Source organism: Ostrea edulis, chromosome 4 (assembly GCF_947568905.1).
Source record: "Ostrea edulis chromosome 4, xbOstEdul1.1, whole genome shotgun sequence".
NCBI classification, from domain to species: Eukaryota; Metazoa; Mollusca; class Bivalvia; order Ostreida; family Ostreidae; genus Ostrea; species Ostrea edulis.
In genome coordinates, this window is record NC_079167.1 from 32,641,780 (window position 1) to 32,661,470 (window position 19,691).

The 19,691-nt window shown below is 34.7% G+C and overlaps 1 protein-coding gene across 4 annotated transcripts in view; it reads right to left on the reverse strand.

The window, feature by feature from the left end:
* Nucleotides 1-19,691, reverse strand: part of LOC125672050 (nuclear factor NF-kappa-B p105 subunit-like) — a 31,651-nt gene that overhangs the window by 11,413 nt on the left and 547 nt on the right. Inside the window, exons 2-13 of one of the 4 annotated variants that reach the window (XM_056162400.1) lie at nt 19,470-19,644; nt 17,185-17,278; nt 16,192-16,325; nt 15,932-16,080; nt 15,429-15,562; nt 13,426-13,584; nt 12,666-12,770; nt 12,382-12,476; nt 9,673-9,811; nt 9,433-9,561; nt 4,475-4,528; nt 3,588-4,298 (exon numbers count right to left, since the gene is read on the reverse strand). In XM_056162400.1, coding sequence (XP_056018375.1) covers nt 3,588-4,298; nt 4,475-4,528; nt 9,433-9,561; nt 9,673-9,811; nt 12,382-12,476; nt 12,666-12,770; nt 13,426-13,584; nt 15,429-15,562; nt 15,932-16,080; nt 16,192-16,325; nt 17,185-17,275 — 1,900 coding nt within the window. In that variant the 5' untranslated portion in view covers nt 17,276-17,278; nt 19,470-19,644. Of the gene's footprint in view, nt 1-3,587; nt 4,299-4,474; nt 4,529-9,432; nt 9,562-9,672; nt 9,812-12,381; nt 12,477-12,665; nt 12,771-13,425; nt 13,585-15,428; nt 15,563-15,931; nt 16,081-16,191; nt 16,326-17,184; nt 17,279-18,324; nt 18,454-19,469; nt 19,673-19,691 lie in introns of those variants that run through there. The other 3 variants (XM_056162401.1, XM_056162399.1, XM_056162397.1) reach the window with 3 other exon arrangements.

Sequence of the window (19,691 nt, forward strand, 5' to 3'; positions counted from 1 at the left end):
GAAAAATAAAGTGCATCAAGATAACTACATGTAATTATTTTTTGCAATGCTGTATCAATCAATTTTTAAGTGTCTTTGCTTGAATCTCTGCCACCCAAGAGTAAGCAGATTAAAGTAAAATGTAAGAAGAATAAAGATCACAACCAACACCAGTTTTATATAATAAAGCATCAATATATATTATATTTATAGTTGTTCTAATTACCTGTATTGTCAGCTTTCGCTTCCTTTTTTAACGGATACATTGTATGTTATAAAAAAAAAAGTTTACATGTATTTAATCATTTTTTTTTATTGAATTGCAAATAAGAGTTACACTCCCAATATTTTAAGAATATTCTTCACCATTAACACAACTCTATATTTCTATTTTCATTTGGTCCCTTAAAGTCTGTTAACTTACACTGGGAGTAATATTTTTCTCCAAGACTGACATGAAACCCATTGGGACCTTTTGCTTTTGCTCACCCCAATATTTTTTAAATAAAACCCAAACAATCTTTATTACAAATTAATAAGTAACATTTAAATGACCTATAATTTTATTTTTCCACAAATTCAAGTTAACAGCTACAAATTTGTTGGTAACATAGCGAATTTGTGCTGAAAAATTCTACTTTCGTTTTTATTTAATACCACGTGGGCATTTGCAAATTAAAAAGAATAGCAAGTCTGAAATCTTTCCTGATTAAATTCTGTTTTCGCTTTAAAATTGTTGATTGATATTATACTTGTGTCACTTTCACTTCTGGCCTTTTTAAAGCCGAAACTGAACAAGGTATTTGTTCTCTTCATTCCGTCAACATCATTGATTTTTACGTTCAGGACTTGTTGTTATCTTTCGGAACTTCTCGTCCGTGTTGTCACGAATTGGGTAAATCCGAGGCTTTCCGACTATTGCAATTGACGTATTATTTTCTACACCAACAGACGACCAATCAGGTGCCGGTATTTACCTGAACTAAATTTAGCGCAAGTAAACACGTTTTTACATCCTAACGGCCGCGATTTCTGAGTCTACTAAAGTTTGGAAGATGTTTAAAGTTTTATAAAAGTTTTTTTCATTGGACATACATTTTTGTCACTAAAGTAGCCGGCACCTAATGTTACTATAGGCGGCGGAAATCCGCCGGCTACCGGCTACTTTTGAAAGCCCTGCAGCCAAGCAGTTCAGTTAATTGAAACGTCCAGATTCTAGACTACATGAGGGGATGTCCATGATTAATCATCCAATTATTGTGACCAACAGTGGAATAAAGCTACAAAACCCAGACTTTAGCATGTTTCACAATGCCAATAGTACTGGAAACATAACCATTAAAGTAAACTCACCGAAGGAATAAAATAGTCAAATATCGTTGTATAGTATACCATGTATTTATGTTAGGGTCAATACCCCCCCCCCCCCCCCCCCCATTTTTAAAAAAAAATGTTTATGAACTTGTTGTGTTTTAGGTATATGATATAAACAATATCACACTCTAATGTTGATCTCGGACCTGGGATTGCCCCTCGAGTGATCTCGGCCCGAGCCCGTAGGGCTCGGGCCGAGATCAACTCTCGGGGCCAATCCCAGGTCCGAGATCAACATTAGAGTGTGATATTCTATATTTAACATGTACGCTATATAAAGAAGAAATTGAAACTTTTTCAATATCAAAGAGAATTAATATAACCCATTTGACAGAAACTTTTACGCGATTGCAGTTTACTGTTTGACAGCGGTGGTAAATAACGAAACAATATTTTGACATTTCCAACCACAAAAGGACTGTAGATATGTACGTCATGACCTTCGTCATGACGTAGTTTTCATTGTGACGTCGTGCAATGTGCCAGTGCGGTAAAGTATATTTATGTACAGCACTGGTATTAAAAATTTTATGGGGAAAGCCTTAACTCAACCACGTTGTAAATTGACCAGTACCGAGTGACACTGAGACTATCATACCTTGTGAAGTGACTACTGGATAGTAGTGTGGCTTCGACAAGCTTATTTCATGTTACATGTTAAAGCACATTCCTACTTTATATAATTACACACAACACTTAAAATCTAAATCGGCTTATTAATTACATGGTGTTGATCTTACCTAAGCAGAACCGTAGCTCTCAATAGAAAATCAGATCGGATCCGTCCCAATATTTTTTCCGAGAGCTACAGTTCTGCAGCTAATCTTACCTGTGCATACATGCTTTGAATAATAAAGTCGATGTTTTAAACTATTTAAAACAGAAGAAAGTTATCTCTCTTATTAGTCGTCTAGTAAATATAAAAACAATGATATGAATTAGTTAATTAGCATGTTTAAATATTAATTTAATTTTAAATTGCTACATACAGTTTTATTCTACCATTCACATATTGTAATTCTATAAATAGTATAATATGCAGTGCTAACGACCGCCAGATTTTAGATTAAACAAGTGTTAAAGGGACTGATTCACGATTTTTCCCCATTTGTTTTTCACTTTTAATAATCAAAATCTACTATTTAATGTGTTTAAAGGGTTTCACAACAAAATTAAGGTTACATATTATAACAAAAGCTTATTATTTGCTTTGTAAACAAAGATTGAGGTGTGTTATTGTTTACAAAGTTTTCAAAATAAATGGATATCAATCTAAGTTTATTATATATATCACATTTCAAGTATTCTTTAAGTAAAATGTGTCATTTAAAAGTTAAATTTGTGACTGTGCAAAATTGAGATGCTTTAAATTACAGAATTAACATTTCTAAATCACTGGTTTGTTTGTAAACATAAAAATATTTGAGTCCTTGCTTACATAACACAGAGTTATGGCTAAAATATTGCTCTTATCCTTGCATTCAGAAGGTCGAAATTCTATATAGAATTAAGTCCTTCTGTTTAATTTATTTATCACTAATCTACATAGAATTAAGTCCTGCAGTTTAATTTATTTAATCACTAATCTATACAGAATTAAGTCCTTCAGTTTAATTTATTTTATCACTAATCTATATAGAATTAAGTCCTTCAGTTTAATTTATTTATCACTAATCTATATAGAATTAAGTCCTTCAGTTTAATTTAATTATCACTAATCTATACAGAATTAAGTCCTTCAGTTTAATTTATTTATCACTAATCTATATAGAATTAAGTCCTTCAGTTTAATTTAATTATCACTAATCTATAAAAAGTTAAGTCCTATTGAATTTACTTATGGCATTAAAATCCTTTTCTTTAATTATTCATCACTAATCTACCGGTACACAGAATTACACCCTTCACTTTGACTTATTTATCATTAATCTATACAGAATTAAGTTCCTGTGAGAATTGATGCTGAGTGGTGATTTCATCAACTTAAGTACTGTAAGAAATCTATGGTGTCTAGTCTATACATTGTATGAACTAGGCTAGCTTCAGTTCTGTAACTCTCTGGTCATAAGCATTGGAATATCTGGACCAGGCAGCTACAAAACTGCAGCCAAGACTCGGTCTGCATGCTGTTGATAAAATTATCAACTTATACTAAGCAAGATTAAGCCTTCGCAACTTTAGCACAAGAAGAAAAGACCTGCTTAAAAAAAAAAGGTTAGAATCGTTGCTCTCACCACTTTGATCACATATCCTTAAAGCTGCCATAGATGTTTCTGCTGCTAAGTCTGCCTCCTGAGTCTCCACAGGGGTGGATAGAACTTCACTTTCACTAGCACATGCACTGTCCAGTTTTGGCCCTGCTGTTTTAGTATAAATGTCGCTAGTTTCACTGGTGCTGACTCTGTGGATGGCTACTCCAGCGTGCCCATCACTTTCAATATCATCGGGGGTGTCCCTGCCCGAGTCGGGGCTATTTTCCTGCGGCATCATGATGTCCTTGTTTACAACCACAGAATCGTCGTCTTTGTCTGAGATTAACTCTGTCACATTGTCACACACCGTTGCGTCAATCTCGTCCATTCCTGACGAGGTGCTGTCATTGGAGGAGTCTCTAACACTCATCGGTCTCCCTCCTCCTCCACGTGGTAATAAAATTTGTGGCGGGAAATTCTGGGTCGTGAAGTGTGTTATATTATGCTGCAGGTTGATGTTGTGGAGTTGCGGGAAATTCGCTGTTGTCATACGTATGTCTGGTGGCCCAGCCACTTGTAGCTGGGACGGCTCGGTGATGATGGTGGGCAGGCCCTGAACCCTTCCACTGTCCACCTCTATATCTACCGTCTTGATGCCCTGACGTTTGGCTTTATTAATGCGCCTCTTGTTAACATTGGAAATCTTTGGAGGTGGTGAAGAATTGTGTACGCTGTCATTGGACATAGATTGTTCTGTAGCGGAAAGGCATAACAAAATCAGAAGTCAAAGATTACATGCACTAAAGAAAACGAAATCCATATTTTCTCAAATAAATTTACAAGGGCTAGAAATAACTTCCTTAATCTGAGTCCTGAATATAGATATAATCATGCTGATAATATCAGTGTTTAAAAGTCCCATAACTTACCCGAGTCATTAACCATTACAGGTATGTTTCCTTGAGGTGGACCAAAAGATAAACCTAAAAATAGAAACAAAACCACAGGTAGCTTCCAGGAAGTTAAATTTACCTGTACCTGGTCACACATAGATCTATTGAAGGGTTTGCTTGAACACACCTGACCAAATAAATCTAATAAGATTGAATTACACAATAACATGCAAAGCAAATAAAAGCGAGTCTTTGTATTAAAGAGCACCCATGTACAATGAAATGTATGATTAATTACTAATTGGTTGACAAGCTTAATCATCAATGACAATGATTCATTTTTGCTCTAGTGATTTCTTAAAATAAAATTGAAATATTAAAAAGTTCATTTAATTTTACTTTAATATCACTTCCTAGTCTTTTAATGTGATGGCAGTACACACGTACCAAGAGAAGAACTCATGCATTTCTCATCACAGTAATTCAGACACACATGAAAATCAGTAAATATTCTTCAAATAAATTCTAATCCTTTGGGTACTATATCTATCCCTGTTTTTAAAACTTATAAAGAGTTGTCATGCCAACTCGTGATTGGTGTGTATGCTCGGGGAATTTTAATTCAATGATAATGAGTTCCATTGACAGTTTGTGGATAACAAGGAGATTGTCTTGAACTTGATTTCAAATAGCTCCAAAAACTCTGGATGAAATTATGAATACTTTGAAAAATACCCATACTAGAATTGTGAAATGATCAAAAGTATAATGTAATAGTGGCATGTAGGGTTTGATTGATTGATTGATTGAGGTTTTATGCAGTTTTGGCAATATTTCAGCCATTTTACGGCGGTTAACTACCAGTAATTGGATTATATGTTTGGTTGTGAGTGTTTAAGTTTCCCTGATGGCCCCCAGCGAGCCTACTCTTTTTCGAACATCAGGGAAACGATCTTTTGCGTGCCAAGGGGGTTGTTATCCTTGACACTGCATGTAGGGAGTCACAATGTAAGTAATTAACAAGTCTGAGCAACTCTCACACTGCAAACTACATCCATATTCAGTATTTCAGTACAAATCAAAGAATGGATCAACATCCAAATATAAACCATTCTTCAGTCAAAAAAATCGGCCTGAGGGTGTTCTTTCTCTTATATCAGAGAACATTGATAAAATGTCAGTTTCTAACGTTGCTTTGTTAAAAATGTCAAATTGAAGGTAGACTTTACTCAAATAAAGCGTGATCTAACAAGCAAAATTCTTCTACTTTTCAAGTTCTTTTTGACACTAATACCATGGAAACATTGACCTTCAACCTATCTACTCTGTTTTATGTCTTAAAAATTACCAGTGTAAGTCTAACCTTGACCTTCAACCTTGAAAATCCAGAAGACTTGTTCCTTTAATTATTAGGAATACGTGCACCAAGTTTGATGATCCTAGCTTTGTAAGTACACGAGGTGCTGATAGAGAATCAGGTGCACAGAAAGATGGACAGACATAGGGATGGACAGACATACAGATGGACAGACATATGGACGGACAGACATATCGATGGACAGACATATCGATAGACAGATGCACTGCACCATACCATAATTCAACACATCTATGATGGGCATATAAACTAGAAATCACAATTCATAATCGCAAGATACTTTCTGCGATTAAATGCTATATAAACTGGACAGTATATAAAAGTAAATGGGGATTACGAATCACTAATGTTATCACTGATGTGAGAAAACATGAGCCACAAGATAGTACTTAATGTATCACCTACATTAGCTCCTTTAACATTATCAAAGAAAAATGTTAATCTAAAAGCAACAAATGAGGTCAAGGTCAAACAGAAGATCAAGGTCATCAATATTTTGGAATAGTTTTAAAAGCAATGTTACATGTGTACAAACACTTAAAACCAAGTCAAACAACATCAGAATACATGTACTAAGATAAAATCAGTGTGTGGAGCCAGGTATGAAAGCATCATCCAAGATCTTCAAGAAAATGATGTTACCCAGTTGTAGGTCACAAATGAGATGATCTGTTTAATAACTCATCTCTATGTACGATAATATATGAAATACTCAACACTTAGTGATCTATTCTGTTATAACACGTAACCATACTCAACATTTAGTGATCTATTCTGTTAACAAGTAATCATACTCAACATTTAGTGATCTATTCTGTTAACAAGTAATCATACTCAACATTTAGTGATCTATTCTGTTAACAAGCATTTAGTGATCTATTCTGTTAACAAGTAATCATACTCAACATTTAGTGATCTATTCTGTTAACAAGTAATCATACTCAACATTTAGTGATCTATTCTGTTAACAAGTAATCATACTCAACACTTAGTGATCTATTCTTTTAACAAGTAATCATACTCAACATTTAGTGATCTATTCTGTTAACAAGTAATCATACTCAACATTTAGTGATCTATTCTGTTAACAAGTAATCATACTCTCTGTTGAAAAGGGAATGTGGATTCATTGTGTGCCTCAAGCTTTTAGAAAATTGGTGGGAGGAGCATTTACTGGAAACTGAGTTTTCATTCAGGTCTAGCAAAATAACAATGTATCAGAGTACTATAGAATCATCGTGATACTGTATTCATCCTCATAAGCCTCACAGTGCCTGTAAGCTTCCTCTGGGACTATTTTCAATCAGATCTCCCTCCATTCTCAAGGAATAAATCACATTTCTTTATTTCTCTAGAGTGCATAAGAGAGTATTTTCTCTCATATTTTGACTCGTAATTTTTCGTTTTCTTGTGCCCAGCAACGCCATATTGAAAATTTTCAAATTGATTAAATTTTTAAATGACCCCACATTCGGATTCTACGACCTTGATATTGGCAACTATGTTGCTGACAAAAAATCATCCGACTAATGATTGAATAAATAGTATTAAAATTATTCCAATCTAGAGATCCCAACACCAGTTATTTACATGCCTACACACACACAAAATAGTACGTGTAATTTTGCTGATTAATCTATCATATACTTATGCATCAATTATAAACCTTAACGTCAATAATTCTAATTTTAGTATATAGAAAACTGTGTGACATCATTTGGCCTACATCTGGGGAAAGTCTTTCAATGCAGTGCAAAGTCATCTGATCTTCAACCGATTGCCAGTTAAGCCTAATCAAAATTGCACATTTTCTTTTCAAATGAGCATTGATACTGATATAAAATGCAGTTATAGTTATTTGATGGCGAGTGTTTAAACAGAGATTACAAGAGGTTTTTGTTAGTGGACACAGACATGGATTTTACTTTCGTTTCCAAACCTACATTGTACAAGGGCTCAAGTCTCATATACATTGGAGACGCTAGTTACATAGGAGACACATGTGGACGTTGGAAAGGGGGGGTGGGGGTGCAGAGGTATGACTAGTATAGTAAATACATATTAAGTTCAATGGGGCAGGGTTATTGAATGAATCAAAAGATTTTCCCTCTTAGAAGAAATTCTGTCAGTAATTTCAGGTGACTGGCCGTTTTCATCATTGCATTCTTATTTTCTGTCAGTAATTTCAGATGACTGGCCATTTTAATCATTGCGTTCCTATTTTCTGTCAGTAATTTCAGGGGACTGGCCGTTTTCATCATTGTGTTCTAATTTTCTGTCAGTAATTTCAGGTGATTGGCCATTTTCATCATTGTGTTCTTATTTTCTGTCAGTAATTTCGGGTGACGGGTCTTTTTCATCATTGCGTTCTTATTTCCCTTAGTCTCTATGAAGTCGTTAAGGAGGTACTCTACATCATCATAATGGCTGACTTCCTTTTAAAACATGGATGAAAATATAAACATCAGCAATATTTGTCTATTCGTTTCAAATGTTATTGCCTAGCTGAGTAGCTCAGTAGGTTAGCACGTTGACTGCTGAACTGTAGATCGTGTGTTTGAGTCCAGCTGAGGTTTTAAATTTTTTTCAGATTTGCTGTCTACCTAAACTGCATTTGATGACTAAATAAAGTAAATTTGAAAGTTTTCATGTGTAGATATGAAGTAACCAATGAATATAGTAGATTATATCAATTTCATTTGGTCCCCAACAGTCTTTACTCAGTAGTCCGAAGACCGAGGCCAAGGAATTTTAAGATCAGTGAAAAGTAAAAATGCAAGAAGTTCTACATTCTGTCAATTCTTTAAATTATGCGGCATTGTACAGCTATCCATTCATCATTAAAATTATACAATTAAACATATAATCAATCTTTCAAAAAAGAAGCACAGGTTTAGGGTTAAAATTGACCAATTCAACAATTGATTATCTACCCCAAAATGAAGAGTGTGTTGTATTACCTATGTATACACCTAATCAACAATAGATTGGAAGTTCAAGAGATCAAGTAGATTTTCTTTTAGTTATATAGAAACATTGAAACCATGATTTTACTTTGACAGATCATGAACTTTGAGAGAATTCAGGGCTTGAAACCAACTTTTTATGTCACCAGTCCAGTCGGACTGATGGGGTATAATTTGAACCAGTCCGCAGAAAAATTTACTTGTCAACCAAAGTTTTCCAGAAATAATTAAACATATTTCGTTAATGTTATTACATGTAAAATGAAATATGTAATTTAACTCAATATGCCTCAGACAATACTGTAATACTTATGTGAGATTAATATTTACTAATCGGGTTCGAATGATATCTACAGAGGAATGCCAAATATGTGTTTAAGATTCATAAGCATATATTCCAGAATGACATTTTAGAAAATTGACCACTCCCATCGGACTGACTAAAACAAATGTCAGTCAATCCGCCAGACTTTTAACCAGTCACGGACCGACAGGCATATGTTAATTTCAAGCCCTGGAGATCAAAGTTCGAGCTATCAAGAGTCACCTGCACCTGTGCTCACCCCCAGGCAGCAGTAATATCAACATATTAGTTTTGTTGGAAAGCAGTGTTGTAGTTGCATAATGATGTCTAGGGTTTAAAAACTCACCTCCATTAAGGAAACTGTTAGTATTTAAATTAGGTCGACCATCCTCTCCCCCGCCCCCACCCCCAAAGCCATTACTGCCTGGGTAGCTTGGTAAGGTCTTCTTCCTCTTTTTGGCAATTTCATCCTTATCTGGTAAAGGCAAATACACAATCAGTTAGCCACTTATAACATTTACAAACATAAAACATTTCTACTTTAATTCAATAAGAAAACCTCGGATGATTCTAGGCATAAACTGACCGAATGACTGCGGGTAATAGGTGAAGGACTTCGGTTCACTTGTCTCGGTGTCGGACTTCCTCTGTAACATGATGATAACAGACACTGGTCGGTCTATGTTCGGGTTCTTGTACGCTGGTGTCTTGAACACAATGGCATACTGCAAAATCAAACAGAAATATAATAAGATCAAACAGAAAACTAAATAAAACAAGATATCCACAGGCCTGAACACTCACAGGGTTTTTTTAAGGTCTTGATTTCAAGAGTCTGGGCCTTTCCAATTGGGAAAATTAGTGACATTTGCTTGAAATAGGGGAAAATGTTCCATGGAAAAAGAAACAGGGAGAAAATCACACCAGTGCATTGAGGAATAATTTAATTCCTTCTGACTTAATGATAGGTCAAAGCTTACTTCATCTAAATAAGAAGAGGCCAAAAATTAGATTTATTTAACAATTTTGAAACAAAACTTGTAATATGTGGGCCTGTGATGATTTATGAACAATAAGGCTACCCTGCTTTCGTTTTTCATTGTTTGGAATTTTAAAACAAAATTTGGGGAAAATACCTGCTTTTTTAGCATTGGGAATGCATTTTAACCCCCTACAGACCCCCCAAAATCCCTGGACTCACCTGAATATCGCTCAACAAAGACCTCTTAAATTAGAAGTGTTGCATGTTAATGAGCAATAGTGCATCTTTCAGACTCTGAGATAAAATTCTGTCAGAGGAAGGGGGAGAGGGAGGGAGGGACAATTAGTACTTATAATGCTTCTCCATCAAAATCTCAGGCCCTGGACAAATATTTCTACCTTTCTATCAGTGATAATTCATAACAGTTTCTATCCATAAAAATCGCTAAAACGCATCAAAGATGCGTATGGCTGAGTTGCAGTTTGGAAAATTATGCACGCTTGCATTCACGAAGTAAAAACATGCACGTACTTAATATAGTTTATAAGTATGAAGATTTGAATGGCCGCAATATGTATTTAGTGTGATGATGACCTTGGCCTTTGGATTTCAAAAGCAACATGAATCTTGAAAGTCATTAGAATTTGAAGTCTGATAAACATGCACCAGCAAGTACATATATAAAAGTTAGAGGCAAGCTCAAATCTAAAGTATATAGTGAAAAAGAGACCTTGACCTTTGGACCTCAAAATAAATAGGAACCTTCTTCTTTTGGATTTGATCATGTTATGTAAGTTTCACAAAGATGCCCCAAGTAGTATGAAAGTTAGAGACTGGAAAAGCTCAAATCTATGGCATTTAGTGATAAAGTGACCGTGACCTTTGATCTCGAAATAAATAGGAACCTTCCTCTTTTGAATGTGATCATTTTATGTAAGTCTCACGTAGATGCACCAAAAAGTATGAAAGTTAAAGACCGGACAAGCTAATTGTGGACGCCGCCCGCCTGACTGGACGCCCACCCTTCGCCAATTTAAAAGCCAAGATTTGCTACGCAACTTGGCTAACAAAATGATGACCCAGACAAATATTTTTTTTTAACTACGGTAGTGTCCTGATATTCACCAAATGACCTTGGTTCAGGGTCTAGACACATGATCTGTGCCAAGCATTAAAGTCTAAATGTCTCTCACTTACAGAGTTGATAGGAGAGAAGGTGAACAAATGAACAGACACAAAATACTTTGGGTTTCCTACATAACACTAAAACATTGTTCATATCGACCAGAGATTGTCAGGAGATAAAGTCACTGGATACACATAAAATGCTGAGGAAAAGGTTTAGATCATAGGGTTTTTCCATTTATTATCAATACGACATCACCATGTTGATCTACAGCTAAAATACTGAAGAAATAAAAACCTAAACTATTAACAATGTCATTATTAACAAACAAGAAAGATTTCAAATAGAGTCATTATGTCTTTCAAAGGATAACAATTTTGTTTCCTTACGCATAAAGCATTCATTGAAATTCTCACACACATGTTTTGCAGATTTAAAATCTTATGGATTGACAATTTCGTTTACCAGATAGCACCAAAGTATGATTGGTCATTATATATATCATCTAAATTCATATTTTTAAAAAACCCAGGACAATAAAGTATAAAGTAAGTTTACAAGTCAGAAATACACATTTTGTAATAGTTGTTTGGTTTCCTGTTGATGATCACAAAACCTATCAGTGTACACACCTCACAGAGTGGTCAACAGAAAACCAATCTCAATTAAATACAGAAAATAAACTGGAGAGTGTTTGCAAAGGGTAGTAACTCTTACAGAAAAATCAATATAAGTCCCAAGAACAGAACAGTACATGAAAAAGTTTTAAAGTAAATCCAGTTGTCTATCTGAATTTTTATGAAGATCTTCAATGTATAAAAGCCATGTATCCCCACACATGTAGTAAGCTGATGTGCTGCATCACAGTTCATACCCTTGTATTTTCAACAATGAAATTAATTTCTTGAATAACTATGTACCCATTTTCTGTGCTAGATCTTTAAGGGATAGTAGAAAATTTTCACTCCTAAGGCCTTAACAGATCAGGAGCTATGAAATTCATAACTTTTGTTCCCCTATCCCCAAAAATTTTTATAATGGTAATTTTGGTGACAAATGGCCATGTAGTTTCCAAGTGGTCAAAAATGTTTGAAGTCTGCAACACACTGTGGGTAACAAACAACAGACAAAGTTTGCAATCGGTCATCTGAGTGACCTGAAAAAAAAAAATTCTTTTGGAGACTTGCCTGCCTGTGAACATCAAATGGACCAAAGTTTCCAAATGCCTCCCATATCGTTTTCCCGTCATCGTCCTGTTCCACAAACCGAACTTGAATGTCATCTACATCAAAATATACACATACATGAATATCAAATGAAGAAAAGAAATTTTCAAAAATGTATACATGCAATTCAGGTCAAAAATATCCTTTAAAAACAAAATATACTTATCAAATCTCTGAAAGCCAAGGTGCTGGTATTTTATAATGAAGTAACATGTTGCTCTTTTTTATTTTTTTGTAAACTTGACCTTTTTGAACTCTTTCACACAGCAGGAAGACTTCTTCATTTCCTGTACAACAACCGCCATATTTGTCCATGCGACAGATCTTCAATGCATTGGCTCCTGGTGCCTCTAGAAAAATCAGAGAATTATTCGCATTGTAACAAACAACTGCACAAATTAATTGTAACTCTAACTTTAGGAGGTGGGTGGGTGGGGGTGGGGGGGATCTGGTACTTGAAACATTGGTTACCCAAGAATATGTTCAGTAAATCTCCATCACTATCAACCTGGCTGGAAAGATCAGAATCAGTTTGCCTCAACAATGCATTAATTTTTTTGTTTGTTTAAGATTTTGATTTCTTGGGGAATGAATTCAAAATGACTTCATTATAGCCATGAATTTGTGGTGGCTGGGACTGTACTGAAGAGGTCACTGAATATGAATCACTGTATATGAATCGGAAGTTTTCAAATGTCAGAATTTCCATGAAATATCTATTAAGTACTTCCACTATTTGTTTACAATGACTACTGATGCTATCAGTCTTCCACTTCCTAATCACAGGAAAACACTCACAACCTCCATATCTTAAGAGGCCATCTAGCCTTTAAATTGGTGCTATGTTATTCCTTCTACACATCCCCATTCATAAGAGTAAAAATCAAATGATAGGTCATGATTATGTTTCTGTAGAGTCAATATAAAGTCAAACATCTGACAAAATTTCTATCTATGGTGCTATACAGCAATCTTTGTGTGGAGTAACCTTGGTAACACACTTACTGCTATCATAAATAGCCGAGGATAGAACGGGAGGCAGCAGGTGACAAATCTTGCCATTTTCGTCCCTGAGATACGCTTGGAAACACAGTTTTACGACATTTAGCTGCATGTCCTTCGCTAGCTGGTTTGCCTGGGTACTTGCCTGCGATTTTTCATCATCTGAAAAAAAAAAATACACAAATGGATATTTAAAAAGAAAGTAAAACTATTTGAAGATTTTCATTTTTGAGTTTTATAACTGAATTGATTAAGATTTCGCTGTCATTTATCATCTATTCTCTTCTGCTTTCTATTTGCCTGATTAGGTAGATAAGATTTCTCCCACAAACTGGACGTTAGACATAGAGAAGACAAGTTAGTGTGGTACAACTGAATTATTATGAAAGTTCACAATTTGGTCTAAATACATAGTTACAGGATTATTGCTAAAACATATTTAAAACCATAAAATTTTTGTAGGTCTAGGCAATTACTACATACATTGTATCAAGAACAACTCACAGTGACTTTATATCATAATGTGCCGCATGTTATGATAATACATTTACTAGACTGGTGTCACTTGTCACATCAATGATTAAAATCAAGAACCATATAAAGCAGGTACATTCTTTAGAACCAAGTTTACACATATTGCAGACATATCTTCTCTCTTTTTTTGACAAATAGATTCTACATTTTTTAACATTTTGCTATCTTTTTTTAAGAGGTAAAACTTCTGTTCGATGTGCCAGTTTCAAGATAAGAGCTCTTCTGTGTAGGAGGTGCATTTAATGGAACTTTGAATGACTAAGTGGGACAGAGTGAACATACAATCATTGAGGAAGATGATAAAATGTATCTAAAGCAGCTTCTCTTTAAATATGTAAGGGTAGGAAATACAAAATACTATCGAAAGAAATACTTTAGTAATACTAAAGTGAAAACATAAAAACAATGTCATATTTGCAAGCAATATTCTGGATGTGATTCGTACAACCAACGAAATACTGTGATATTTCCATGTCTTTAATTACTCTCTGAATACTTATCATTTACTTAGTTTGTGTATCAGTTGAATTTGGGTGATGAAACTGCATATGAGAAACTTACTGAGCACATTCACTTATGCAGTGATGAATATTTGTCCCACTCCCGCAATGTAAACAAGTTGTTTCGCACCTTATTATGTATGAGAGTTCTCTATAGGGAAATAACTTGGACGTATCTTGAAATCGGTGTATTCGTTCAACAAAATATGAAGATTTTTGTTCACAATATGAAATTCTATTTTGAAACATGACCTCAACAAGATTTTTTTGCATTTTGCTTAAAATGTCCAAATGCAGTTTATGCCTAGAAAACATGAACCAACACTATATCAAAACATAAGGTTTAAATTCAATTTGGTCACGAGGTTCATGCAAGGGCCACACTGTCTAAAGCCAAAGAGTAAAGAAAAATGAATTTTTTTAGCCTGATGAAAGAAAATGGTGGGATATTAATCTGTGTTTCGTGGCATTATATATCCTACATAGTACTTGTATATTTCAGATACATTGCCACATCATCATTAGTTTTATATATCTAATTTAGCAAAAAAACTCCTGAGAACTGTAAACTTTAAAATCACCATTAGAATTATGCTACTAAATAATTTTATCCTTTGTGATCTTTCGTACCTGGCAAATCAGCTTGCAGTCTTTCGTACCTGGCAAATCGGCTTGCAGTCTTTCGTACATGACAAATCAGCCTGTGATCTTTCGTACCTGCCAGATCAGTTTGCGCTTCGTACCTGACAAATCAGCTTGTGGTATTTCGTACCTGACAAATCAGCTTGTGGTATTTCGTACCTGACAAATCAGCTTGTGGTATTTCGTACCTGACAAATCAACTAGCTGTATTTCGTACCTGACAAATCAGCTTGCGCTTCATATCTGACAAATCAGCTTGTGGTATTTCGTACCAGATAAATCAGCTTGCGGTATTTCGTACCAGACAAATCAGCTTGCGGTATTTCGTACCTGACAAATCAGCTTGGGCGTTGAGGTTTCCCAGTTTGACCTGCTTATCGAGCTTCATGGACTCCAGTATCCTGTGCTCAATCACCTCACTGGCTTTTCTTCTCGTAACGTGCTGGATACACAAGTTTGGAAATCTGATACAGAATGAAAGGAAACATAAATAAAGCATAGCAAAACATATAACAATGATACAGAAAGTCCATCAGTCAATGATTTAAATACCATCCCCAATATTACTTAAATTACCTTTCATGTGAAAATTCAAATTGTTACTGCATTCCACAGAGTAATTATTAAAACTGAAATTTCCATACTAACAATTAAGAATACACATAGTATCCAAGCTGCGGTACATAGGCAGATCTTGACGAGGCCCTGGTTAAAACTATCTAAGCTGAGTTTCCTCACCAGATCTGGATTAAACCCTTATCAAAACTATCCCAGCTGAAGTGCCTTACCAGATCTGGACCTAAAAATCATAAAGTGAAAAAGGTTGAACTCACGTGATGATATTCTGGCTTGGCTTCAGCTCTACAATACAGGATCCATCGTTACAATTCTTCCCCACCAGCTTGTGAGCATGAGGCTTTGGAATTGCTTCATTTGTTACCAAGGTAACCACAATACGGGCTGAACCATTGTAATTCCGTATCTGTTACAAGATAACATAATTTCAAGGTATCGATCATTTAATTAAAAAGATGTGTTTTTAAACTACTGACTCACTGAAAGATTGCGATATGAATAATATTTTGAGACAAACCCTGATAGAGGGAAATGTTTTCCTGTACTTTTCACTCTTCTCTCCTTGAAGCCCACCATGAGATGGTCCCTCGCACTCATACCGGAATCTGAAACCCCTCGCCTGGGGTTGCTCAACAATTTCTACATAGGGATCTATAGAATAGATAGTAGTCAATAAATTATTCATTAAATCTAAATTCTCGCACCAAAACAACACAAATTAATTCAAAATCTATGTACATATGAACCATGTTTATGTATTAAATTGGGTTAGAAAAGATTTATTTCACTTAATTTTACATTTTGGTATGTACATGAATCATATTGTATCAAACATGCTTTACAGATGTATATGAATTGCATTGTATCTAATGTCTGAAATCAAATGTATATAAAGCAACAAATTTTCATTTAAATCAGAAGTTACAAAATATTTACTAAATGAATTTAAGAAAATGGCAGGCAATGACGTTTTGTATCATTGACTTTAGTAAATGCCCTATACATTATGTTTATGTACTCAAGAAATTCAGCGATAATCAGCAGTTTTGTGGTTACGTTATAATCTGACGTACTACCATGTCTTTAAGTTTGAATGTTTTATTTTTTTCCTCAGCAATCGGTCTTTTCATTGTTGTGTTTAAACAATTATAATTCCACTCTTAAAAGGACTCCCATCGGAAATAAGCCATGCAGCTTTTATGGCCAATCCTTGGTCTAGGCATATACATTGAATATCGATCTACTTCAAATATCAAATAGCTATTAAATCAATTTTATTTAACTTATGTGTGACACACATATTATATTATTCAGGTGCCCTGTTTTAAATGTATGTCTGTGACATTTCCTTACACATATGTCAATATTCTTGAATAAACAACATTATGATTATATTAGGATTGCTTGCTTCTTTCAAACTTAAAATGACTACAGAGAGTATCCCAGGGACAAGGGCGGTTCTTGGGTTAAATCCTGTAAATACTACCATACACTCGGTGTTAAGTATTACCATCAGTGTGGCGGTACTCAGGACACAAGCCTCCATTGTCCATCTTCATCATTGGAATCTCCACTGAGTTGGAAGAGTCGTCATGTTCCATGTTCTGTAAAAATGAACAAATATTTACAAGAGTCATGATCCATGTTCTGTAAAACAGAGTGAATATTTACAAGAGTTTGCCATCATGTCCCATGTTCTGTTAAACAGGAGTGAATATTTTATACAAGAGTTTGTCATCATGTTGGATGTTCTGTTAAACAGGGTGAATATCTACAAGAGTTTGCCATCATATGGCATGTTCTGTAAAACAGAACAAATATTTACAAGAGTTTTTCATCATGTTCAATGTTCTGTAAAACAGAGTGAATATTTATAAAAGTATGCCATCATGTTCCATGTTCTGTAAAACAGAGTGATTATGACAATATGTGCAAGAGTTTATCATCATGTTCCATGAATACTTACAAGATTTTATTATCATGTTCCATTTTATTTTTAAGAGTTTGGTTTTATTTCCATAAAATAAACTAATATGCAAGTTTAGAGAGAGAATGTAATGCAAATGGGGACCAGATAAGAGCATCATAAATATGCTGTAAACTGGGATGGGATAGAAGGGTACTAACAACTTAAAACAAATGGGGACCAGTTAAGAGCATTAGATGCTGTAAACTGGGATGGGATGGGAGAGAAGGGTAACAAATTAGAGAAAAGGAATTATTATTCCTAAGAATCCAAAATGTGTGTCCATACCGAATTACAGAAATTTCACAGGAAATCAGGGTTGGGCGGTCAAAACCACCCCCGGTTTTAACCAGTGGTTTAACCGTCCAGGTCAATACTCCCCAAGTGGTCAATACTGGTCAATTGTGATTTAAACTGTCCATTTTCCTATTTTTGTACATTTCTTGCAAAGATAAAGATAAATTAAGTCTTTTCATGATATGGATCAATTGTTGATTAATATTTTTCATTAGATAATCAAATGTAATTTCATAACTTTAATATATTTGGTTTGCTGAAACTGACCAAAATATCTTCAGTACCAACCAGAGGGTCACAGTTCTATAGCATAGCTTGATGATTGGAGACAAACCTTTTACTACAAGTACCTGGACAGATTAAAAATAAAAGGTAGCTGGACATTACCTGAGCACAGGAAGCAGAGTTGACAGGTGTTAATAAGCATAGGCTGGGACCAGAGATGACCAGTGGTGCCTGTTATTGTTATGAAAACATCACCAACACACACCCTCAAATGTTTAACCAACAGTTAAAATGAAGATTGATGAAACAATATTTATATAGGTAGTTCTTGTTAAACTAAGAAACTTGAACAGAAACTTTTACATCTTCCCCAATTCAACAGAGTCATTTGTACATTATTTATTTAATATTATGACTTATAAGTATATTATAAACTGATAGTGCATGTTATGAATTACAGTATTTACCATAATGGTCACTTAAACATTTAAAATAATTAACACAGACTTTAATGACCAAATAATCTTCAATCGACCAGTATTAACCAGTATTGACCGGTTTTAACCAGTATTGATCACTAACCCGGTCAATACTCATATTGACCACTTTTTTGCCAACCCTGCTGAGGAAATTTGGTCAACGATGAGATCTGCTAAGTCCCTGACCAGAATATTCAACCCTAAGGTTGGGAGTTCTTGTGCCTAATATGGATCAACTCAACACGACAATCATTTTTCTCCCAATACTTGATAACTTAGCAATTTTTTTTTCAAATGAAACAGAATCATTAAATTCCTCTATATCTGTTGTTAAATACAAAAAGTACATGTAGATAATACATGTAAAAAAAGAAAAGAAAATAATAAACACACAATTGAAAAACATAATAAACTTTAAGGCGATATGAAGATGTTATATAGCTATGCAGTATAATGTGTCAACATTTATTATGACATAATGGATGTGTTGTTACTTATAGTAATATCAATTTTCTTAATGTATGAACCAATTTACATCATACACATATGGTGAACTGATAAAAACCAGCCATATAAACATAAAGAGTCTCTCCAAGTAGTCTGGACAAGATAAAATCATATAATATGCTAACACTTCACATTACTAGATATGTCTTAAAATCCAAAAAGGTTTTTCCTGAATGACAATTTTGTAACCGAGCTACGTGATGAAGAACATATGATGAATCTGAAGAGTGTCTTAATGGCATTTTGCTTGCTAAGCATATGATTGTAAATGTGTAACCAAAAACAGAACAAAATAGCACTCATGCATAAACTCGAGCTCACCTTCACCGACTCCAATGTGATGGTGATGATTGACGATGCCAGTTTTTAAATAACTATGCACTTCTTTTCCACCCAAACTGTGATGTTTGTTGCTGTACACCCAAGCACAAACTTGAGCTCACCTTCACCGACTCCAATATGATGGTGATGATTGCCGATGCCAGTTTCTAAATAACTATGCAGAGTTTTCTTTTTCACCCAAACTGTGATGATTGACACTGC